General features: G+C 28.8%; 2 protein-coding genes across 12 annotated transcripts; one reads left to right on the forward strand and one right to left on the reverse strand.

Moving 5' to 3' along the window:
• Window positions 1–1,649: 1,649 nt before the first annotated feature.
• Window positions 1,650–4,465, reverse strand: LOC126902432 (ras-like GTP-binding protein rhoA). 2 transcript variants are annotated; one of them, XM_050679701.1, is made up of 2 exons: window positions 4,239–4,465; window positions 1,650–2,517 (listed from the first exon to the last, which is right to left on the reverse strand). In XM_050679701.1, the coding sequence occupies exons 1-2, from the start codon at window positions 4,390–4,392 to the stop codon at window positions 1,769–1,771; spliced, it is 903 nt and encodes a 300-aa protein (XP_050535658.1). In that variant the 5' UTR covers window positions 4,393–4,465; the 3' UTR covers window positions 1,650–1,768. The 2 variants fall into 2 exon arrangements, with proteins under 2 accessions (XP_050535658.1, XP_050535659.1); XM_050679702.1 differs by lacking the exon at window positions 4,239–4,465 and adding an exon at window positions 3,393–3,833.
• A 2,901-nt stretch (window positions 4,466–7,366) lies between these two features.
• On the forward strand, window positions 7,367–26,024 carry LOC126902431 (gamma-aminobutyric acid receptor subunit beta). Of its 10 annotated transcripts, none has more exons than XM_050679696.1 (9): window positions 7,367–7,834; window positions 9,822–9,919; window positions 13,509–13,576; window positions 20,536–20,762; window positions 21,044–21,126; window positions 21,501–21,638; window positions 22,173–22,457; window positions 22,533–22,882; window positions 23,031–26,024. In XM_050679696.1, the coding sequence occupies exons 1-9, from the start codon at window positions 7,749–7,751 to the stop codon at window positions 23,325–23,327; spliced, it is 1,632 nt and encodes a 543-aa protein (XP_050535653.1). In that variant the 5' UTR covers window positions 7,367–7,748; the 3' UTR covers window positions 23,328–26,024. The 10 variants fall into 10 exon arrangements, with proteins under 10 accessions (XP_050535653.1, XP_050535652.1, XP_050535650.1 ...); XM_050679695.1 differs by lacking the exon at window positions 13,509–13,576 and adding an exon at window positions 12,159–12,226 and having other exon boundaries at window positions 7,368–7,834; XM_050679693.1 differs by lacking the exon at window positions 13,509–13,576 and adding an exon at window positions 17,057–17,124 and having other exon boundaries at window positions 7,368–7,834.
• The last annotated feature ends 1,343 nt before the right edge of the window (window positions 26,025–27,367 follow it).

A 27,367-nucleotide genomic window follows, 5' to 3' on the forward strand; every position in this document is an offset into this window, starting at 1 on the left:
TTTTTGAATAATGCGTCAATTTTTTTAAATTATACACTATCTACAGATTTGCATTGAAGCGTTTCTTTTGTGATTTAGTGATTTTAATCACTGTCAGATATCATCTATAATTGTCCCACTATGCTACGACCCCTCTGTGCTACCGTTTTTTTTACAACATCCTGTAGAATCACAATTATACTGTGATTCTTTATAGATTTAAAGTTTAATAATTGCTGTGGTTACAACCTCAATAATTATTTCTATTGCAATGTGATGTAAAATTAGCATTGAAACGAGATTTTAAAAATCATAACACAACATAAAAATGAAATTTTTTTTGTTAAATTAGAAACTGACACTATTATTTTACATAATATTCTAAAAGCTAAATAAACTAAATGCAATTTACTTGTGTCGAACTCACGACTGATTTAGATTGTAAGTTAGATTAAACAAACCTTGCAAGACATTTACTTCTTTTTGTTGCAAAAGTAATGTCTGACATTGTTCTAAGACAATAAAACAAGAAATAAAAGTAAATAATTCAAAGTAAACTATCTTATATGCATGTTACACGAGTTCGACATTTCATACGTCTTTGTAGTGTCATTATATAAACAGTCTTACACATGGAACTAACAATTGTTAATCTTTCTTAGAGAAATGATTTCTTCATTACTGGTACACTAAAGTCTACATGGGTTTAAATATATACATGTAATATACATACTGAAGTGACAGGAGCAATCTAGAAACTGGTACCTCTACGTGTGGATTTGTCAAAAAACCCTTATAATCCAGCTTTATGTCTGTACCAGGTTACTTTGGTCTATTATTGATGTATACAAAGATTCGAAGGCATGAAAATTACTATAAAGTTTTGGAAAAATATAACGCTTTCCGGAAAAAAGAGGTGTAGTTATCTAACTAGTTAAGAGAAGTTGTATCTGCATAATAACGTATACCCACTTTGGACTTTGTCCAATAATTATATAATAGTTGAAAGCGTCTGCTTTCTTTATTTTTCTCGACAATCATTGCATTTTTTCACAAACGGCCAAGTTTACTCAAATAAATCTAACAACTATAAATCAGATAATATTATCTACCCGTATATTTCATATGATAATTTATTTTACGACGTTCAAAAATAAATTCTTAGATTGATGATTGATTAATATAAAAAAAAATCTAGCCATTGTATCAGTATTTCTGAAGTATCATTTTAAATACAATAAAAATTAATGATATATTATTTAATCGTTATATCTAGTATTGTTTAAGTAAAGGTAATTAAGTATAAACATTAAGTATACACAAGAGTATGTAATTAAGAATAAACATTATTTGTCAACGTATAAAAAAATCGATTACAGTATTTTTGCTTCATTTTTCTATAACCTTTATGTGAAATTTCTATGTTCTATAATTACATATTACATTCTTTTACAATTTTAGCTTTGTTATATTAATAATAATTAAAAATCTAAATAAATTTTTGAATTCTAAAATTGTTTGTTGTCATGGAAATTAGCAGATTACCAGAATAAACCTGTATCAAATAAATAAAACTTAAACTATTCATTAATATTTTAAAGTGAGTTCAAATAATATAACAAAATTTTAAATAATAGAATAAAACAGCTTTGTATTTATATTATGTTATTTTACATATTCCTTTTTATTAAATTACTAGCATTCGTTAAAAATAATAATATATTTATAAATAAGTGTACAAAGAAAAAATATATGTATATACGACATTTGTAAGTAGTATCATTTCCTTTTAAAGTATAGCACAAGATGCATTTTTTTTATCACGTACTGAAGCGTTTACTGCCGTTTCAAATACCTCTCGGATGCCAATTCTGGACTTAGCAGAACACTCCAAAAATGCAAATGCTTCAATAGATTCGGCAACACTTAGGCCTTCTTCGTAAGTCAACATTTGTTTTTCTAATTCATCGCTGAAGTTCTTTACAGAAGAATTCTCGATAACGATATGTGACTTATTGCTTTCTACAAGAGAGTCTTTATGTTCGATGCTCTGTTCTATGACACATACTGAGACTATGTCTGGCTTATAAATCGGTGTTGAAAATTTTTCTGAAATTTCTGCTAGCAACGATAACTTATGTGTCTTTACTATCTGTGTATTCTGGCGCAAATCTTTTTTGTTACCAACTAGAATTATGGGAACTCCTGGGCAGAAATAATTTACTTCAGGAACCCACTTTGATACAACATTTATAAGGGAGGTACGAGATTCTATTGAGTAGCATATTAGCACCACGTCGGTATTGGGATACGACAACGATCGTAACCTGTCATAGTCGTCTTGGCCTGCAGTGTCCCATAGTGCTAACTCTACCAACTTATTGTTCACCTCAATCTGTGTAACAAAGTTTTCAAATACAGTAGGAACATACACTTGAGGATATTCGTCTTTGAAGAACACTAAGAGCAAAGAAGTCTTACCGCTGGCTCCATCACCGACTATGACGACTTTTTTTTTAATGACTGTTGAAGCCATTTCTTTAACAAAAAATATTTGATAAATACAAAAATAAAATAAATTAAAATCTATGCTTATTTAATTTTTTTCGAATTATTACACTGGTGTATTAACTAACATAAGAGGTAATATATAGTAAAATGATAAACTAAAATCTTATACTAATCCATATAATTATTTTTCAACATTTTTTATGTTCAAATAAGATCACTATTTAAATTTTCAAGAAATAAAAATTTAATCATCTATTACAAAAATATTATCTGTCATAAAAATAAATACATCATAATTTATTTGTAAATGATTAAAATATACATTCTCTAGAAAATCAATGAAGAATTATAGTAGTGGGGAAATAAACGAAAAGTTGTTTAATAGTTTTAACTAATAATGAGTATTTTATTTTTGGACGAAATTATTTTTATTTTTTAGTGACTAATCAATTTATCGTCTTTGTCGAAAAGCTTCGTGACCCACTTAACCACAAAACTGTAGGTTTTCTAGAAGATTACATAAAAGACAGCCGAATAGGAATCCAAAATGACAAGGGAAAAATAATTTAAAATAGTACCTCAAGTTGTTTTTTTCTGAACAAACAATTACCGTCACCGAGCCAAAGCGGTAAAACGGAAGTTGCGTTTCAAATTGCTTATTATAATTTAAAATGTACGAATTCTTCACGGGTCATGATAAAATCTGCGTAATACCTTAAGTCAAATGAATAACTAATATTTTTAGGGCTTTAAGTTTTAACTACGTTTTTTGTTTGCGCTAAATTTTCTAAATTAATTTTTTTTGGCAATTTTATTAGAGAACTAAATATTACTATAATATAAAAAACTTAACTCAAGAATATTAGATAAAAAAAATTAAACTAAAAATTAATGAACTATACCCTCGATCCAATCCACTTGAAAATAGTTTTATTCTATAATTGTAACAATTTTTTTCTGTTATAAAAATTGCACTTAACAGTATTATTAGATTAACTACACAAAAATTAAAAACTAAAGAAAAACAAACTAAATAAAAAATGCAATGTCCATGATAATTATCTAGTCATATTCATCGATGTGCTAAAAAATTCTGATTTCAATGCTTATCATAAGTGTCGCTATTTCCACGGAAGATACAAAATATGTAATTTTTTAGCAACACTATGATTTCTTGTTATCTATTTCTAAATAAAGTATTTTTGACGATATAATTAATACTTCAATGAAACATGCATTTATATTAATTATAATTCATTTTGCGCTATGCAAATACTTCATTTCAAGTAATTGTTTTTTGACTACAAGATAACCTGTACAAAAACGCAGCATAGTGGTGCACGGCATAATAGTGACGCACATAGTTGAAACAAGTATAGATAATATCTGATAATAATTAACATCACTGTCATAAAAAACTCTTTGCTTGAATCGATGGGAATTATTTTTTTTAATATTGTGATATACATCAAAAGCTTTAATTTGATGTAATTAATTTAATTTGCTTTGAGGTTAAAAGTTACTGACCTTTCGGAACATTTACAAAAATTTAATGAAAAAAAAATGTTAACATTTGAAGATGGTCTCTTTTAATCCCTTCCTGTACTTAGGTTTCTATTCGAATTTCCACAAAAAGTATACCAAAAAAAAATCTAGTATAGGCCATTAAAATTTTATTTGGATCACTGATAAAACTTATATTAGTTCTACAATGCAGAAAAAAAAGTTGAAATTGTCATTTTTTTTACCGTTATTTTGAGATGTTTTTTTAATTTCTAAAAATGAGAGGCTTTTTCCAATGTTCGATGCAACTAGATTAAAAACCGGTTCGTTTGATGTATTTATCATTAAAATCGGCCCATTGACAGTCGAGTTACAACTTAATTTGCGATTATAAAACATTATTGGTTGATTTTTTTGCTATTGACGTTCAAGGTCTTATCACGAGGCAAGTTTCTTTAAAATACCTCGTCAAATTTTTCTATGTTCTTATATTAAATATTTGAATAAATATAGAAATTTCATTTATTTATTACAAAACAAATAAAAAATTAAAAATAAATTATGTTATATGAGTACTAAAGTATTCAGTTAGACTTTCGCGAATGATTAAAAAACATTACAACTTCGAAACTAAATCGGTTTATTAACAGTTTTTAATTGTATCAATAATAATATAATTTTTTCTAGCAACCATAGTGTAACCATAATGGTTCATGCGATATCTGTTTATAGAATTTGATAAATGATAAAAAATCATTGAAACCGTTCAAGAATAGAAATTATTTATCACTTTCGTTAAAATTTTACCATAGCCAACAAATATATCATATGTGTCCATTTATCGTACAATTTCGAGAATTGGCTCCCTGGATATATAAATATAATAAATAAATTTGTATTGTTATTAAATCATTTTAATCTTTGTAATCGATAGAAATGTCAGTGATATATTGATTGCGATGTAAGACTTTTGCAGAATGGTTTTATCTAATGAATTTACTCCTCATAATTTTGAACCTGAAAAACTTTTTGCTTATACCAAGTGATTGAGAAACATAAGTTATCATTAAAAATTATGTTTAAATTATTTTTGTTGAACGTTATTTCTATTAGAATTTCAGTAAAATATTGATAAATATTCATTTCTGACTTTTAATATTAATTCAAACTCCGTATAAATATAAACTAACTTTCCAAGGTATGAAAATAACAAATAAATAGATTATGAATATTTTTTAGATTTATACATATCATTTATGTAAATTAAAAACGAAAAAATATTTAACTCAAATAGTCACAAAAAATACTAAAAAATCGCGTATACGTAATTCGTAAACAATGTTAAACATATACTATTTATACTTTTGAAAATATGACTTTAAATAAATATGTGATCTAGAACTTTGGTGCTATTTAAATATATGGCGTTTGCTAAATAAATCAAATTAAAATATTTATTTATTGTTACAAATTACCCAAAAGTAAAGATTCCAAATAGATAGTATTATATGTATATGTATATATATATATATATCTTTCAAATGCTTGTCATAATATAGAATGACGTTCATTCGCTGACTACGCTAATATACCATTTATTAACTCATCCGTTACAATATTTCCATGAAAGCCTGTCTGAACTACTAAATATACGTGTCTTAAAGCTTGAAATACAAATTTAAACGACTAGATGATCGACAATAACTTAATTATCTCCGTAACAACAGTATCTTTAGTAAACAAATTGGATATTTTTCAAAAAAACATAATTATTCATAAGATTTTCAGTTTTTAATTATCACTTTATAAGCTGACTAAATCATTGCTTAAAATTATTATTTTTAATAAATAAACATATTTAATGTGTAAAATTATTTTTACTCGTGATTTGCATTATATTTTGTGATGTATGATAAGAAAGAACACAAAAAATCGTCATAAAACCGGATCCCATTGAGGAAAATAACCGAGTTTTCTTGTAGATTTTCTACATTTTATTATTGACAGTAGACCAATAATACATTCTTATTGCGCATGTCAAGTCTAGAAAAGTGTAAAATAGTTGTTATGTAATGTATATCCATAAGTAAATCGACTTGTGAATACAAGTGGAAATTTTTATATTATATTTTCCACCTGAAATATAGATCTATATAAAAAATTGATCGATATGAAACGATATAAATAATATAAAAATAATACAAATAAAATATTTGTATTAAAAAAAAAGGGTTTTAAATTTAAATGGTAAAAAATTGTAATAGTTCTCAAAACATTTATTTCTAATCAAAAATAGCAAATGGATGAGAATTTTCAAAATAAATAAAAACTATATCACGCAAAAAAATACTTTTAAATCGGCGTCCAAAGTACACATAGTTATATTACTTATTACATTTTTTTATAAAGAATAAAAAGAGTTGCGAAATTCCTATTAAGGAAATCCTGAAAACAGAAAGACAAAAAACGCTTGTAAATTTCTAAGCATAACGACAAAAGATTTGAGTTTTATTTTTCACAATCTTTTTAATTTATATTTTTATGTTAAAGATTATCTTTAATTCGGTCGCGCACATTAATTCTGAGTGTTTACAAAATAAAAATAAACTGTTTTGTTTTTACAATGAACCACAATATTTCACCAAAATAACGGTGACTATTATAGTAACGATGATGTGAAAACTGTTAGGCTTTATTTTTTCTGTATCCATTGATCATTTTACCATTGAAGATAACCGCTTCGGACAAACCACCCGTGGGTAAGGGTCGGTTAAAAAGAATACTGTTGGGGGGTCGAAGGGGCGTGGGCTCCGAGGCGCCTGGATACTTTGCTGTAGCAGGCGTGGGCGCTTTGCCATCCTCTTTGAAAATGTTTCGTATGAATGGACACATATCCTGAATTTTTCTTTACACCAATCGAAAAATATAATTATTAAAATATGACGTGTTGATCATATTAGGCTGGTCTATACGGCTGTAAGTAAATTAATAAGTGTTGGAACACGTCATTTGCGAATTCACTATGAATTAAAAATTGAACAAATTTTGTTCAACACGTTTCAACTAAAATGTCTTTTCTCGATTAACAACTATTGTGTACGTATACGTAGAAACTATTGCAAATTTGTATATAGCTGTTTTGCAGTGACCAAGGAGATTAAATGTGGCGTTAGTAAGCAAGATATTGGGTTAGGATGAGGGTAACACAAGAGACGACGGCAGGGGAGGTCACCGCCGCCGCCGCCACCACCACCAAATCAATACGGCGGCGGCGTGGTGCCCGGCACGCCGGAGGGTAGTCGCCGCGCGTGTGCTGTACTTGGTCTCGCGTGCGCCGGGCGGCACCCCCTCGGGTGGGCATCGTACACTGCTGCCGATGAGCAGCTGCTTGTGGGTAAGCACTGCAAACACCCGGAGAGAGCTCCGGGATCGCTTGACGCGCCGGGACCATACAGTGAATCGTGTTCGTGTGCAGATTATTTGTGTCATAAAAAAATGTGTTGTCGACAGATTTCAATTAGTTTCTACTAAATAATTTGATACCAGTGCGCATATAAAAATACCGTTGCATGATTTTCACCAAAAGTCTAAAGTAGTGGCCGCCGTACGCGCGTACCAGTTAAACGCGAACAACCCCCACGGCGACAAGTGCATGTTTCTGCCAATGTTGCCGCAGCTGCAGGTGTCTCCGCAGCAGTTGCCCGTGTAACCGTAAGCATGTACGACCACGACAACGCCACGCCCGAGCAGCCGCGATGACCGGCCGTGCCGCACGCAGTGTATCGGCATGGCTTATCGCCTGTGTCACCTTTCTAACGGTCGCGCAAGACGTGCACGCCGCGTGAGTATTTAAAATAATCCACTCATTTAACTGACAGTGTATTACACTGAAGAACCTTTAAGATTATATTGGAAATCCGGTAGACGTGGTAAATAGATTGGGTTGAAATAACGGCAACAACTGATTGTCTCTCCATTCGAAATATGGTACTCGAGGGACCCACTCTCTCTCTCTCTCTCTCTCTCTGTTGAATATACCTTTGAATTCGTTAAATTTTCGCTCAACGCCGGAAAAAAAAACGATGTTTTCAACGTAGATGTTTTTATTACAATCAAGCGGATAGCTACGACTTTTCAAGGGTTTTGCACTTACAACACAACGATGCTTAATGGCTATCGAAAAATGTTCCGCATAATAAAAATATACCAAGTATAAAACAATCTTTGTAAATGAGTTTTCCACAGTGTCATCTCCCTGCCGCGATAAAGCTAACAGTCGAATACAAACAACGTCGACCGCGGTCCAAATAATTTATACACTTGGTAGTGTTTTTTATTGCATAAATATTGGTACAAGCATCGACCATATTAGAAAATCCCAACAGTTACTTAATGCCAACTTTTATTTTTAGTTTCCCTCGTTTTCGTTATTTTTATTTACACCAACGCCGTATCACGATAAACTAATCAACAATATTTTTCCACTAAAAGATGAACTTTACAAGTGTTTCTTTACGAATTTCTGCATAAATTTCCGAAATGAGAAAGACACGCATATCAATAAATAAACATGGAGTACCTAAAACCTATAAAAACAATTGTTGTTTGTTATTAAAAATAAAAACACGCTTTGAGTTAAGTAATGACCTTAATTGCGGAACATTTCACTAAAATCTGGACTTAAAATCCAATGACATAGGGATTTTTACTACTCTAGTTTATTGCTCGCCGATAATACGACCGTAAACACGCGAGACAACGTGTTCAATAGTCATAAATCATGATGACGACGTTATACATTGAACGTTTAACCAAACCGGCGCTCGGTACGGTAAATTTACGTTAATTTTTAATCGATCTGTGCAGCAACAATTAACATGCGCAGAATTAAACGGGCCGCTTATGAAATGACAATAAATACGTCATTCAAGCTGATCCGTTTCATAGTACAAGATCCATATTTTACGGATTGTTTTAAATAATGACATTGTTTTTATGTCTACTGTTGTATCGCAGTAAACAATTTTTATACCAACAGGTGTGACAAGCACAAAAAGAGCTGTTTCGATTATTTTTTTTTTTTAGTAAATTGTAATACGGTTGCATGATCCACGACTTGGTTAAACATTTTTTTCGTATTGTTTACATCTTTTGTTTTATCTATTTACTTTGATGCGCCTACAAATAGCTCTTCGATTATTAAAAATAATATTTTACAATCGGCAATTTCTACAAAAATGAAATAATACCTTACATTAGATAGACCTTAATTTTACACATAAATTGGCTAACAAGAAAAAGTGTTGAATAAGAAATGAACGCGTTTTCTTGAAAAGTTAAAAAGAAACATAACAAATTGGTCATACTGAGCCGCGGAAGTATTAAAATATCCACAAAAAAGTAGTTACGACAAAGATGATAAGAATAATTTATCAAACTGCCGAGTAGGATTTTGACGGTTATGTTTATCTTAGTGGTGACCTGTTTGTTAAGAAGGAAATTTACATAATCGTGCGTCACTCAAAAACTTCTGTAAACCATACAAAGCACAGTAAACACGTTGACTTTTCACGCGACGATTTCGTCTATATACAAAACTGTTTTTCATTTTTTCTTTCATTTCTGTTGATCCGTCTCGACAAACTATTCTAAAAAATATATTGCCGACTTCTTTTGATTATTCATTCACGTCTTTGGCTCGTTAACTGACTACCAAATGTTCACACCACTTTAAAAGCTTTTTCAGTTGACGAATAAACCTCATTGCATTATAATATTGCAATATTTCTATCTATAAAGGCTAATGTGACACATTTAACATTTTTCAGTGCTCCAGGCAGCAGCATGTTCGGTGACGTCAATATATCTGCTATACTAGATTCGTTTAGCGCAAGTTATGACAAACGTGTAAGACCAAATTATGGAGGTGAGTGTGTTATTCCGTAAGAAACAAACAATAATAACTAATTAAAAACATTTTTATTCCAAGCATTTTATTTTACGATAGCCATTAAAGAAAAATTATGCGTATGTGCATATTATTTTCAACGATTATATAGGTCAGTGTATACTTAAGCCTGATCAGTTATCATCTTACACCAGTCGTTAGAGTTTTTGATTCGAAATAAATATCGAGAAAGCGAACATATCTTTTTTAACCTATCATGATATTAATCTCTAAGTATTGTCTATACGCCATCCTGCATCACTATTATCAAATTCGTCGTTCGACATTTTGACGAATTGTTTCTACATTACTCCTTGCACATTTAATGATACGCGCTGCATATTTTGATGAGACTTTGTCAATGATATTCAAGTACAGTGAGTAAGATTAGAATAGGTGTTTAAGTCATAGGGTACACAATTAACCTAATTATTCGTGGGAATAGTCTCATGTGTAAATATCAGACAGTTGTGTATCAAAGGCAATAACAGCAGTGGTGGCTGAGCTATAGCAGCGTGTGGGCGTATAAACTTGGTCCCACATCATCTCTGTGCCGCCGAAATCGATTTGACCTGTAGCGCCCACCACTGCCGCTTTACTTTCGGTTTCATCCGCTTGCGGGCGCTATTTTTTCCCATTCCTGTTGGCTTCATTCTCCTCAACACCACGAATATACTGAAGACTTCACACCCAATAGTTTTGTACCTGCATTTTGTGGTATAATGTTACAACATATCGCCTTGTTTGTTTTTTCGTCCAACCACATTCAATTACTAGCGCTCTGTCATTGTCTTCATCTGTTCTTCGATATCAAAAAGTTATAATTTACATATTTTTTGACAATCAAACAAGTAAAAATGTCAAAGTATTCCATCGAAAGTTTCACTTAATTTGTCGTACAAGCTGATTAAGATTCCGTTCTAAACAATCTTCCAATGCTTATTTTTGTTTTTCAAACTAATATAAATTTTTATTTAAACACCTATATCTAATTTTAAACTAATTATAATTTTTAATCGTACATGTACATCAAATTTTGATTACTGAAAAACATATCTTATTTTAAGCGATTAAATAATAAGTTGACGAAAGTTTAAATTGACATTTAATATAAATACTTTTAACCAACAATTTATATTTTTTTTTATATTCGGGTAATAATTTTTCGTGAAAATGCATTTGGTTATATTATCATGTGCAATGGCGACGATAAGTATTACAAGTTTCGGAAAATTATAATTTCGGGCCTCCTATTTCAGGAGGAAGGGGGTTGAATTGCGATAGATCCTACAGTTAAAATAAAATTACATGATAATGATAACATAATTAATCGTTTAAAGGTCAATAATAATTTTTCTCGTGTATATCCCCCCTAAAAATACAGCACAACTTCCATGTGTGGGGTCCAGGGCACGTACCCGCTTGCCATGCCTTTGCGTCGTCACTGATTATGTGCTCTATTAATGTAATTGAAAGGCGTCAGTGGTTTTATTGATACTTGTACGTGTGTGATTTGGAGGGGGTCTAATTGAAGAGCGATTAAATTCGGACCATTAGAAACGCCCACACGTGAACAATTAGAGAATTCCAAATAATATTGATTATGGTGGTACAGTATGTAATTATATACCCAAAGCACGTCTTTGAAAATCTTTCGTTGTGCGTATCTTTTGATTCCCATCTTTTACTCTGTTGATCTTTTCATCTCTAAATTAATTTTATAAAAATATACGTTATATTACTTATAAACGTATACGTAATTAGTAATAATAACAATACAAATAAATAAAAACTTCTGACTTAAATCATTACACTATAAATTACCAGGTAATTAAATAAGATATACTAATTCATTTTTTAGTTAGTAGATTTTATTAAATGCTTCGTATGAAAAAATGTTAAATAAGTAAAATTATAAAGTAATCATATTGCGACGATAAATTGTAAACTGTGTTCAAGTAATTAGAAATAATACTTTAATAAATTTAGTAAATTATTTAAAAACAAAATATGTTGACTTCAAAAATAGTTAATATCAAATTTTTACTTGTTTAACTACACTATTTTATAGTTTAAAATAATAATGGAAACACTTAAACTTTATAAAAATTAGATCCCATTAAAATATTTTATATTAAGATGATTAAAGTAATTAGACATTGAAAAAAATAGTTGGAAGTTTGTCTATTTGATATTTTATTAATGTACCAAATTTCAGGTACGCCAATCGAAGTCGGTGTCACTATGTACGTGTTGAGCATCAGCTCTTTGTCTGAAGTCCAAATGGTACACTTAAAAATAATAATCTATCACAATTAAAACATTATTAAAAATTATGTTTTACTTTGTTATTATTTTTAATTTTTTCTATAGTTATTGTTTTGTTAAACTTTTTGTCTAATTTTCATTATTTTTGTACACGTCATTCTTTATGATAATACTTTTGATAGAGTAGTATTAAAATATCTCTTAAGTGTTGAATGATTTTTTTAAAAAAGGAGAAAAATGAAGTTAAATATAAATTAATTGAATTCTTATTGCAAACTTCTCTCCGCTTTGTAAACGTATTTTCTGCTATCAGCACGTTGTAGAATCAATGAGCATTTGTCTTGGGTATGAAATAATATCAAACAATTTTAATCCATCAAATTTTAGAGTGTTTTCTTAATCACGCCTATAACTTCTCAATTTCGAAAAATATATAACCGTACAAATAAAAATTATTGCTACATTCGGCTAATATTATTTTTGCTTATGAAACTTAATTAGTGTATCGCTTTTGGAAGTTATTAAACAGATCAAGTTAGCATATCCTGATCCACAAAACATATGAATATGGAAAAATCAAATGTTTTGTTACTTGCATTATATAGTTTTTGCTTCAATTCTAAACGTGTTATTAGAAAAACATTATATAAGAAGGTTTGATGTTTAGTTATTAACATTAATTTATCACCTGGTTTATTACCCTTCTCATTAATTTTCACTTAAAAAATAAATCAGATAATTAAAAAAGATTTTGTTACAAAGTGATTTGTACTACACACAACACCGCACTTATGTATTTTATTGTCACGACAAGCATTTTCACAGATATAAATGTGTTATAAAGCGCGATGGTTTCGTGTACAAAATGAATACGTTATGAAATATAATTTTCCTAGCATGTGCGCGTCGTTGTGTTTAACTTTTTTATTTGTCTGGTAGATAGAAAAACGATTAAGTGATATCACGTGATCGCGTGTAAGTAAATATACCTACCCTATGTTGAAAGTCATTTCAAGTAAATGAAAACGTTTTGCTATTTAATTTCAAATTTCAGGTCCTTTATAGACTTTAAGACATTTATAGTGTTATACTCACTCTGTATACGCTCTTTGAGAGCTGCATATTGTTGATGCTCTAATATACACCCCTAACAAGTGTCTAAGAGAAGGACTAAGCTAAAACTTTAATGAAATATTGTAGTCAATTTCATTAGTTCTCATACTGTATTAATTAATTATTTATATTAAAATATAAAGAGCACTTTTTGAAGTAAAATATTGTAATATGTCCGGATTTTCAGGTCCACCGGTCACAGTCGGTGTCACAATGTACGTGTTAAGTATCAGCTCATTATCCGAAGTCAAAATGGTACTCATAAACTTAGCTTAGGAAGTTTAATTTAAATATCTTTGGCTTACTTAATTATAATTATTATTAGTAAATCAAAGTGCTCAATGCTCTTAAATTTACCTTTTCTCACTTACAAGTTAGTTATAGATGTAACCATTCTATTTTATTAAGCTGACAGCTATATATGAAACGCTAAAATTGTATTTTATAAACGTAAATAAGTAATTTATTAATAATACATGCATTCTTTTTATAATACATTAGTTTATATGTTATTTATAAATCTATTCAAGTAAACATAGGCGGAAATCTAACTAAATATTTCAGGGACTAAATAAAAATTATAAAATTAAACAGATTGTACGAAGTTATATGTAATTTAGAAAATTCCATGGAAAAGCTAGAGAAGTTATTAAATACTTAGAGTCCTTTAGTACCCCGTGATTTCCGCCAATGTCAGTATATTTGCAAAAATATAAACGCTTTATTTCTAGCGTAAGGTCTGAGCACGTCTATTAAATAGTAGTTCAAAAGATTAAAAAATCTATATATATTATAACTAAAACTCGGTCGTTTCTATTTCTCTCGGGTTTTTTTAAACATGATAGTATACTATCATATTTAAAAAAAAACAGCGCAGAAATTATAGATTATGTTCGAGAGAAATAGAAACGATATTGATAAAATCATTTATTTAGTATCACTATTCGTATTAAAAAATATAGTTGTACATAAAATCATAATTATAAATTTAGTCATAGTTTTAATTTTTAAGTTTAGTAATGTAGTTAAAGTAAACAAACAATAGATTTCAATGTCGATAGCTAAACTATAATTATCCGAAAATCGAATCGCAAAATTACTTGACTGTTGGCATGACAACTATACAATTTTAGGGTGATTAGCAAATGAACGATGCTGATAATAATAGATGACAGATTTTGACTTATTGTTCAACTTGGTAGGTGATCATTTCTATTGCTTTCAATTTATATTCCACAAACAGGAACTAAAATGAAAAATTATAATTTCGATCGGCATTCGTACTGTTTACAACATAACACAAAAAGTCAACACATAGTATTCCCATAATTCTTCATACACTATTCATATTTTGAAACATATTTGTAACCAGAAATATCAAGAGAGTCACAAAAGTAATCTGGAATAAACTATATAAAACAATAAATGTACACAAAAATTAATTAAATAGTTTTTAAAACTAAAATTATCTGCTTAAAATTATAACATACTATTTCCAAGTTTGTAAGTTACCGTGTTAAATTATGAGAAATAATATACAGCTAAATTAGAAAATTTAAAACTTTATTTCTTATTAATATTAAGGTAATATAAAATGTACAACTATGATGACTATTAGTAAATTTCATTTTAATCAAATTTTACGTATTTTTTTTTTTTAAATTGACTGTCAACAATTTCCTACACAATTAATCTACTTAAAAGATTATTGAAATTATTTTTACTCAGTAATTCTATGATATTTTTTAGTTGTAAATTTTAAATTTAGGTTTATTTTAGGTATACTGTTATTTTTTTAATAATTTATAATAATTGAACGATTCTCTCGAGTAAAAAGTTTGATAGAGGTGATAACAATTTACCTATGCACTTTACTATAATGGAAAAATTGTTAATTACTTGCGAAATTGGGTCATATAAAATGTCATGCTAACGTCACAAACACTTTAAGGCGATTCAATTGAAATTATGACTTGGGCCCTATTCCTAAGTTAAAACACGCAATGATGTTAATTATTATTATTGCGACATGACATTAAGTAGGCTTTATAGGTATTTCATATTTTTAAATTAAAAATCCAATAGAATGCAATTTTAATAACGCGAACTAAAAACACTGGTTATGATTGATGTATACTCGGTTAAAAACAAGATATTTTTACATAGAAAAACGTACACGTTTTTATCCGTATTGAATTTTGACATCCTAAACCACTTACTTTTTCTGAAAAGTAATATTTTCGCACATTATACGTAATAGCGCGTTAAGAATAGGTAAACATCAAACATTCCGAGTACATTTGTTCGGTGGTAGTAACAGTAGTAGCAGTAGGGTATTGTAGTGACAATAGTAGAGCTATCCGTGAAACGGCTTTGCATTATTGAAGGCGAATCGTTTGGTATTCATGGGGTTCCACTTCGGCTAGACGCTGACGATGGCGGTTGCTGCAGAAACGCGTGTGCGATCCGACATGAAAAATGTAAAATCTCATACGCTCTTTGAATATGTTATCAGCCGAAAGGACGCCGCCGATGACGAAAATTCGACTTTATAAAACTAATGTCAGGGCTGCGTAGGACAAAAACAATAAATAACTATTATTATGTCACTACTGTTTTGCCGGATTTATATTGGTAATATATAAAATCTGTCATCGCACATGAAGCTATTGTTTTGATTTTTATTTCCGCAAAGTGTTTTATCTTTTATTTTTAAGCACTGGTCACTAGATTGTTAATACTCGGATTGCACCAAAACATCTTTTCGGGCGATATACAACCCACAGACTCCCGTAGAACGAAATTTATAACGGCCATTTCAGTATCCGTGCACTCGAGTGTATGTGTGCGGCTGTATAATGTGGAGGGCGCCGTCACGACGGGGTTAGAAAAACATGACCTAGATACGCTTTGTATGTAAGTGCCATGAGACTTTTTACTAGTCCCTTCGGGCGAATACACTAGGACCGCAGCGTTCTGCTTCAATTATTTCTGGTCGTCGTCAGATATACATCATGACAACACCAATTATTACTCCTGTACTATTTCCCAAGTGAAGAAGGGCCTCTAAAGGTTTGACGTGGTTCATGACGGCTGATCATATACGGACGGAATTATATTGACAAATTAATAATATTTAGTCTTCTGAAACTTCATTAATATTAAAAGTGACACTAGGTTCAATGAAATCGTTCTTTAATAAAAAAAAAATTGTAATCTATCTGTTGTTTTTCATTAATACCAAATTTAACGGCAAAACTAACATTCTATTAGAGTGCGATTTAAAGGACTGAACGTTTGAATATTTATACTCGGAATCAACATAATATTGTTGGAGACATAGTTTTACCACAATGTTTTTAAAATAATTTGAAATATAATATTTTAAATCCCATTGAAATGAAAAAAAATCTCTACGTATTTTTATAACAAATTCGACAAAAAAAAAATCAATAAAATGTTAACAAGTTTATCAATTTAAACAAATATTGATGTTAAGTAACAATAAAAGGACTATATCATATTTTANAAATATTGATGTTAAGTAACATTAAAAGGACTATATCATATTTTAAATCTAGCACGTTGTTTAAACTTTACAACTGAATCAGCTTTATACAATGGCGCAATAATTTAACTACAGTAAAATACTCATTATTGTAACAGCATAAAAATATTGGACTGTCTTAAAATAGTATAAATAATTAGTATTGAAATATTAACATATTATTACAGGGCCCCCAGTAGAGGTTGGAGTCACCATGTATGTTCTCAGTATAAGCTCCGTGTCCGAAGTACTAATGGTACAAAAATTTACTAAAAAATATTAATTGTTAATTATTATCGTATTAATGACTTAAATACGATTTTAATATCAAATAGTGTTCAATTGTCATTTTCGTTTTGTGATTAATTTTAAGCTGTGTTTACCAAAAATCCGTTCGTCGTGGTACTGCCGCTTTTTTACTGCTTCTTCATTTTCAAAAATCTTATAAATATTTGTTTTGATCCAATCTAAACATTTTTGATTTTATTTTTCTTATATGTAAACCGAAAGCAATACCATAAACGTGGTATGTGTTGCATTTCTTTATAAAGGAACCATATGACGTTCCCTGCATGCAAATCCGTTGCTTTGCCAACCGGCGCCACTCCTTGACACTTCTGACATTGTTGTAATAATGTAATATTACATTACATAAGGATGTAATTTGCTCATCTCTATCTTCTTGATAAATTCTTCCGAAAATAAGAACGCCGACTATGCCAATGTAGGACTACTGATCCAAGCTCAAAAGTGTTTTCCGATTGTTCAAAAGATTGATAATTCACTTTGAATTAATATTATAAATCGTATGTTATATTATAGCAATAACACTCATCACCACATTAAAAAAAAAGAATTTCGGATATTACAATTTCCGTTACTTGTCCTCGTGTATAGTGTGGATTCTACACACATCCGTTCTTCGACAAGGCACTCGGAAACCACACCCCGAGAACCTCTCTACTTTAACGAAAACGTTACACAAATGCGAAATTTGATACACACAACTGATATTATCAGCCAACTCTCAAACTTTAAAAAAATAATTTATTACATTTTCATAATCAACAGTTCCTATATAAACTTCATATGATTTCTGTTATTCCTATTAGTTGGGGAGAACCGGTTGGTTCGGCGTTTGCATTTTGAGTGTACTCCTGCAAAAAATCAACCAACTCGAGTTAAACCTGCATATGCCAAATAAAAGAGGTGATTCGAATTCAACATTTTTTTTTTTAACAAACGCCATTAAAATAATGTAAATTAAAATGTGATTATTATTATTTTGCTCAAATTTCAACGATTCTTAAAATTTTCACTACTGAATTAGAAAAAATAAATAATATATAACACAGTATTTTCGAATCACCTGATGACTTAAAATGTTTGTTAATATATACATATTATACTTATACCACATTCTCAAATTTTATCGTTTTTTGGGTAGCTAATGTAAATAATTAACAAATTTATACATCAATATTAGATCGTATCCTTTATGAACATAATATTTTCAGTTGAACTAAAATAGTTTTATTTATACAGCATCTATTAACAATTAATATTTAATTTACTCAATTCTCCGCGTTTTTTTTTTTTTTGTAAAGTGATAAAATTTATAGAATGTGGTTTTGTGCTTCAAACTAGCACACTGTTAATCTAAAACATTTGAAATATGTCAAAACAGAAATTATTCTTTTAATACAGGACCGTTTGAAGATGTGATTCTGTGTGATATAAATTGTGTTTTTGCGATGTAGTAAAGAATAAATTATTTTAATGTTTCTGTTTTAATTATTGTATTTTGTTTTTGTATTTTGATTTATTACTTTCTCCTGATCAAAAATAGTAAATATTCAAAGAAAATAAATACTAACTATCTTTTTGTAGGTAGATTATTAATAAAAACAATATAATATTTCAACTGTTTAGTTCAAAACAACCCCTAACTATACTTGAAGGGTGACTGTGTGTGTACAGAGATAATTTTGCATGTTTTGCCAAGATTATTCACTAGACTCATTAACCTGTAAAAGTTCTAGGCGACCAATTTTATTCTCATCCCTATGTTTACAGTCGCAAACAAGTAACGTGTTTTTTCAGGCGCATAATTGGTTATTCTGGAAATGTGCGTGAATGTGTTTATACAATACATTTTACTTTTGATTATTGTCTTGTATGTTTAAACAAAGTTTACGCGAAACGACCTTTATTATACGCCGCAATGCATTAAATGGGTATAGGCCAAAAAACCACCAAATGTAATGAGAAGAGAAAGGCCAATTTGTATATTTTGTGTTTTTTTACACTTGATATATTTTAAAAAGGTCGCAGAAAAATATTTATGAACATTAGCTAATACGAATGTGTTAAAAAACATAAGCTGAGATTTAACTTTGATCAAGGAAAAATGTTTGTGTTAAGCAAGTCGAATTTTCTTTAAACAAGTCGATTATTAACACAAAATATTACCTTTTTATTATTTTATATAAGTTAATACATTTTTCATTTAATTCTTTAATTTGTAAAAAAAAAAAAAACAATAAAAAAACTTAAATAAAATCATTTGTCATGAAAAATATAATTCTGAGCGTGTAGTAAAAAGATATTATTTTATATACAACCAAACTGATAAATGGCGCCAAATCTATCTTATTTTTCCTCGATTTACAACGCATACAATAACATTTTATTACCTCGCAATTAGAGTTATAATTAATTCTAAGCTAACGTCATTATAAATTCACACTTAAAGTGAAAATAATGAAATACTAGTTTTTATAATTAAGCCGAAAAAACCTTTATAAACAGGTAACAAATCGTAGATCAAAAGAAACTTACGATAATTATTTTGACAATTAAATACCTCGACACCATTTGACATTGATTGTTATAAATGTTTCGTTGTACCGGCCAAATGGTGCACGGAAAATTATTTAAATTTGCATGTTTGCTGCATGTTTTATAGACGGGTTGCATGCCACGCAATATTCAAGCATTCATAATAATATCACCCGTATATTATTTATTGTATAGAAATTTATATTAAATGGATATAGCCCGAACGCACGTAAAAAAACATTGACTTTTGAATTGTGCTTGCTGCATGCACGCGACATTTTTATTCCTTTAATAATAATAGCATGTACATTATTATATTATACAGTTTCTTGTGGTATATAATACCATATTAAATATTAGATTTTTTCTTTCACTAAAGAAATCATTTATAATTTTTTCAATGAAAAACTTTATATTTGATTTAATATTTCTTTTGCTCATTTCTATTTTTCATTACTTTTAATAAAATATTTAGATATTTTGTAGTTAAATCAAACCAAGACAATCAAACTACTGGGATACATTATAATTAAATGTATATCAATTAATTTTATCTAAAAAATACTTTTTGAAAATATAAATCTCCTTATAATCACCGTTTACTGTATATGAGAGGTATTCCTAGTTAAATGTTACAAAAACAATAAATATTATTTACTTCAATAATGCATTTATTGTCTTTTTTTGTAAATTATAATATACATTGTTCTAAATTTTTGAAATTATTAATTTATTTTGGTAAATAGTTTGATTAGGTCTTTGGTTACAGTAAAATAAATTAATCTTTTTCAGAATATTATAAATAACATATTTTTTAATTGTATAGGATTTCACGTTAGATTTTTACTTCAGACAATTTTGGACTGATCCTCGACTGGGTTTTCAAAAACGACCAGGAGTGGAAACGCTTTCGGTAGGATCAGAGTTCATAAAAAACATCTGGGTACCTGATACATTCTTTGTCAATGAAAAACAGTCGTATTTTCACATAGCGACCACCAGCAACGAATTTATAAGAATACACCATTCGGGCAGTATTACTCGAAGTATTCGGTAATTATACATGTAATAACCTATCCCTCATTATTACGAGATAAAAATGAAATTTTGGTTTATATCAAATAAACTAAAGTAAATATATTTTGTTTTTATATTGATTAATTTAATTAAAATGATAAATCGATGATATATTTAATATGAGAATTAAGGGGAAAATATTTACACCGAATAGATGGGTTTAATATAATCAAAAATATTTTTAACGAAGTAAACTATACAACTTGAATTCTCCCCCAGTTACCAATCTAATTTTTATAAAATCGACTTTGTTGTAGATTAACCATCACAGCATCTTGTCCCATGAATCTTCAATATTTCCCTATGGATCGTCAACTTTGTCATATCGAAATTGAAAGTTGTAAGTACTTAATATTGCTTTTATTTTAATTATATATTTTTTATATTTTATGTAAAAAAATTATACATAAAATACGAAATTTATCTGTATTTGGTTGATTACGGTGGCCTTCTACTATGAACAGAGCACTAAACAACGTGCCAAAAGAGAAGGACCAAACACACTGCACAATTCTTCTTGCATATCGCAAACTACAATACAAATGTAACTTAAATTTTTCAATAAGTATACACTTAACATGCACTTAAGTATCAAATACACATACTTCAACGCTTTTCTAGTTATAAATTTAGAAATAATAGCGTCACCTTTTTTTCTTGCGACACTTAAGTGACCTATAACATTCTATATTGATTTCTCTCGCATTTCCACAGTCGGTTACACAATGCGTGATATCCGGTACAAATGGAATGCCGGTGTTACATCGGTTGGCATTAGTGGAGAAGTGCAGTTACCACAGTTCCGAGTTCTCGGACACAGACAGAGGGCCACTGAAATTAACCTATCTACAGGTAGATTGGCATGACCTAACCATCACATATAATACAAATTTTCTTTAAGTATCACTAAAAAAACTAGAATTTATGAAATATAAACTTAATTTAAACCTTCCGTCGGAAAATTCTACTGAAACGTGATGGGTGGGTCTGAAGTTTTGTCGTATGGATTTTAAACAAAGGGGTATATTTATTATTCCCTAGTTGGTTATACTATGAGAGACATCCGATATAAGTGGAACGAGGGACCAAACTCTGTTGGCGTCTCTAACGAAGTGTCTCTTCCCCAGTTTAAAGTGCTGGGACATCGCCAAAGAGCTATGGAAATTAGCTTAACTACAGGTAACTTGACGAAAAAAAGTTAAACATCAAAATGCAAGTACAAAACTGATTTAAAGCAACCTGAATATTCTTACTGTTTTAGTATAAAATCAGAATTTCCAAGAAAATATTATATTATGATTTAATAACACTAACTGAATTTGTAACATGTTTTTGCACATCATAATTTTATATTATCAAGGTTTAACTTTTTTAATTCAATTCAAGGTAACTATTCAAGATTGGCATGCGAAATCCAGTTTGTAAGATCGATGGGTTATTACCTCATTCAAATATACATACCCAGTGGACTGATCGTCATCATATCTTGGGTGAGTTTCTGGTTGAACAGAAATGCTACACCAGCTCGAGTCGCATTGGGTGTAACTACCGTATTGACCATGACAACGCTTATGTCTTCTACCAATGCTGCGTTGCCCAAGATCTCATATGTCAAATCTATAGACGTATACTTAGGGACGTGTTTCGTTATGGTCTTTGCATCATTACTTGGTTAGTACATTTGTAGTGTAGTAATTTAAATGTCTTCACTGGACTTTGAATGGACATTTCATTTTCTTTTTACAGAATACGCTACTGTAGGCTACATGGCTAAAAGGATACAAATGAGAAAAAATCGTTTTCTAGCTATACAGAAAATAGCAGAAAAGAAAAGTGGTCACGATCATTCTCATAGTCACTCTCATCATTCCCACCACCATGGACATGGATCAATATCCGGCCATGGTACTCTGTCCGGTCATGGAACCTTGTCTGGTCATGGTACATTGTCTCATAGTTTAGGAGGACATGGTTTGTCTTCACATGGTACATTGTCCAGTCATTATGATACTCACCGGCACAGTCATGGTGGTCATGGCAGTACATTGCCAGGTTCTCTTCTCTCTGGTGACATAGACCACGCTCATAGACAAACCGTAAGTTAAATTTTACTGTTACAAGTTATCATAATTAAATGAACTAAAATATCTTAAATTACAAAAATATGTTATGTACATTATAACGCTAATAAAAATAAAAAATAGTAGTCACAGTGCCTCTTGTAAGTGACCCCATTTGTTTCAGGAGGTACGGTTTAAAGCTCACGATTCAAAAAATTATCTAAAAGGAGGTTCGTTAGAAAACACCTTAAATGGTAGAGGAGACGATGACAACATAACTCCAATGCCACCACCGCAACACGTGATGCATCCTAGTAAAGACATCAATAAGCTCTACGGGATCACGCCAAGCGACATCGACAAATACTCCAGAATTGTGTTTCCGGTGTGTTTTGTTTGCTTTAACTTAATGTACTGGATCATTTACCTTCACATTAGTGATGTTGTGGCTGATGATTTGGTATTATTAGAAGCCGACTAGAAGAGGGGATAGATAACATAATTAAATTTATTAAACTGATACACATTTCATTTTTACTTAGGTTTAGTAAGAGCTCAACGAAGAGAATTAAGAATACATTCCCACTTAAATATAATAGTAAAATAAATTATGTATACATTTATTCTTTTTAAATTCAATTTATTTCACTTGCTATAATAATCTAAACAGAATTTTTATATCAGCAGGGTCTTTCACGAAACTACATATTCACTTTTTAGTAGAACTTGCTGCTAATCTTACCAATAGATGAAACATAAATTTGAAAAACTCAAATGTAAAAAAATTATTAAAATTTTAATAAATTACTGGATCAATCTAAAAATGTTATTTATATAAACATGTTAAGTAAAAAAAGACCTTCAACAAAAAATGTTTAAAAAGTTATTATTCTAAATTAATTGAAGAGTTTATCTTTTCAACTTCGTTAAAATCTTAGACGGCCATTGTAATTTAAGACAAACACTATTTCCATAAAATAACAAAGAAGTGTATTAGAGTATATCTCTGAAATTGGACTCCAACAAATATGAAAAATGAATTTTAACATTCAAACTAATATTCCATCTAAAAACAAAAACATTTAAACTGTGAACAGTTTGAATTCATTCTGCGTGTTGTTTATATACAGTAACTATTGTAAGTCCAAATACTTGACGGATATTTTAATTAAAACAAATTATGAGTAAGAAAATTATTTAAGTTAACTATTTGTAGAGTTTTATACTGAAAAAAAGAATAATTGTAAAATAATGTACTACCGCCGTGTATATAATTTAATAAGTACTTTAAACATATTCAAATTATTTAATTATTATATAAGATGTTATAGAGATAAAATATGAACATTTCAAGTATACAAAGCTCATAAAAATGAGTTGGGATATATTTATAACAAATTTTTAAAACCATTACTCTAATGAAGTAAACCGTTAAATGATAAATGTTAAGTTCATTTTTCAACATGAAATAGTTTCAATTAAAGTTGAATACATTCAAATAACTATACTCTTTGTTGCTATATATTATGGACTTCATAATTCCGTGCAAATATATTCATGTAGAAAATTTATATTATTTTATAAAATATATAATTCAATATAAAAAAACATTACAAATTTCAAGAGAAAAAAATCGCCAATTTGTACAAACTATTTTATACTTTTGTTTTGTAGTACTATCTTATTTTGACTATTCAAATAACCTTTCAAAAAAATTATTTTCCATAAGGTACAATTTAAAACATACAAAATCAAAAAATTTATCCTTGTAAATTAATATCTATATATTATTTACAATTATATTATAACGGAGATGGGTTAGGTTCTTCCCAAAACGTGATAATTTTTTAATGCTAGCGAGTAATTTGTGCCGATACCTTAATTCGTAGACAAACAGATAAGAATAATTATAACCTTTAAGTTTTATTAATTACATTAATTGATATGCCTATAATTATGTTTAGATTTAATAAAAGAAAATTTAACAGCACTTTCAAGTAATTGTGATTTGCACATTTTAACATTAATAATGATTTTTTTAAATAAAATGATGTATTTTAATGCTGAATATACAAAATAGATGCAATAAGCATGAACTCTAATAGTTTAAGAAGTGTTTTTACGTATATTTAAACGTAAACAAAATTGACTTCCTTAGAATTATTACTACGGTTAATATATTGATGATATTTATAATTATTGTAAACATTTATATTGAAAAATAATAAATTATTATTATAAATGGTAGTTGTTTTAAGGTGTACAAAGAACTACCATGGAATATTCTAAATCTTGTTAGGACTTGAAAACCATAAGGGAAATAAATTATTATTTGGAATTATCAATGTGAATTATTGTTTTTAAATTATAGTTATACATCGTTTCCTATTAACAGTTTAATTATATTGACTATTGTTATTTGTTAATCACCTTAATTTATTTATATATATTATAAATTTATCTTTTTTTTTACAAATTTATTGTGTAGGAAAAAGAAAATTATTTTGTTTTTTATATTTGTTATTTTTAAATGCAACCACTTTAATTTTAATTTAACTTTTATATAGTTACAGCCCCGTGGAGATATTTACATTTGTATGTTTTTTTTCTATAAAATGTATTTTTTTATTAAAATTTCTATGTGATTTAATCTATTTTTTTTCTTTGAGATAAAACTAAATTATTGTTTGAAATATAAATGTCTAATATTTAGTTATTACGACTCCAAATAAACCTACTGTTGCATAATTAATAAATTTAAGTATAATAGATGGGAAAAATGACCAATTCATTGATACTTTACATTAAAAATATAAATATATAACTTAAAAATTAGTCCAAGAGTAAAAATATAATGTTTCAAATTTACAAAAAAAAAATTTCCTTTAAAATTTCGTTAATTTTAGTTATATATGTTTTCTAACTATAACACATTTATGGTATTATAAAACACGGAATATAATTGGTTATTATTTTTAAATCTTTATTGTTGCCTTTTACGTGCCATCGTTGTCAATACTATTTAAGTTATATTATTATTATTATTATTATATGATTAACTACTACTTATATTATTATTATTATTATTATTATTATTAATTATATATACTTGCAATGTATGATAAATTATAGTTTACTGAATCTCACTAAGCTCAATAAATAAGGTGAAGCAAACAAATGCATGAGTGTTACTATTTAAATTTACCTTATCTTGTAAAATATATAGAAATATTGATTACACTTATGGAAAAGCGTAATTTATGCTTTACAATAAGTAATTTATTTTTAATAATATTTATAATTTGTGCATAAAATACGTTTTATACTACAAAAAAAGTATAAGGATATAAATTTAAATACCCCAAGATCCAAGCTTTATCATTTTTCGAAATATTTTTTGTTTTTGCAAATTAGTACATCTTAGTGTACAAATAAAAATAATATAGTCCATCATACAAAAAATAATTAAACAATGCGAGTTGTTCTTTGGCTATATAATTTTTAACGTCTTTATTGCAGTAAATATAATAAAATCGTGTTAATAATTTGAATAACATAGAAAATATATTTAAAAAAAAAAATTAATAGACAGAGCATATAGTGTACGTTTGGGTTTGACCATGAAGAACACGAAGTAGGTGATATGAGGAGATTAGGGGCAATAAGCGAGAACGTAATTGGTGAGGTGAAAATATTTAAGTATTTAATATCAGTTGTGCAAAAGAACGGTGGTATTGACGATGATGAATGACACAGTTTAAGTGTGGTTCGGTGAAGTGGAGAGAATCGTCTGGTGTGTTATGTGATAAGAGAATTCCAATGAGGCTAAAAGGTAAATTCTATAAGATTGTAGTGAGACCAACTATGATGTATAGTTCAGACTGTTTAGTGGTTGATAAAATATAACAGAGATGAGAATTTTTAGATATGAGAGGCGTGACAAAAAAATATAGAATAAGGAACGAACATAAAAAGGGAGCATAGGTATACGACAATCGAGAATAAGATGAGAGAAAATATCCTTAGATGGTTTGGTTATATTATTAGGAGAGAGGAATCGGTAGGTGTAAGAACAGTTATGGAAAAAAATGTTGAAGGAATGTTATTGAATGTGATATGAGGACTGTTGATGTGAACGTACATGATATGAGAAATCATGTCAAGTGGAAGTTTTGAATAAGGATTGCCGACCCAAGTAGTTGGGATAAAAGCGAGAAAAAAACAGAGGTACACAATTAATAATATTTAATGCCCATAACAATTTTAGAACTCATTCGTATAAATTAAAAAAATTTACATCTTTCAATTTTATTTTTCTATTTAAAAAGAAAATTTGGTTACATCTAAATAAAAAGTTTACATAATTTTTTCCTTTATCAAAATATAGGTTTTAAAAATTAATTGTGTTATATTTAATTAATTAACCAGTAACTATGGAAAATAATTGTATAAATAAATAAACAGATTTTCATCCAACATTTAATTAATTTCCTATTTAATATATCATTATAATTATATATT

This window comes from Daktulosphaira vitifoliae, unplaced genomic scaffold (genome assembly GCF_025091365.1).
Source record: "Daktulosphaira vitifoliae isolate Bord-2020 unplaced genomic scaffold, ASM2509136v1 Scaffold_3, whole genome shotgun sequence".
Taxonomy (NCBI): Eukaryota; Metazoa; Arthropoda; class Insecta; order Hemiptera; family Phylloxeridae; genus Daktulosphaira; species Daktulosphaira vitifoliae.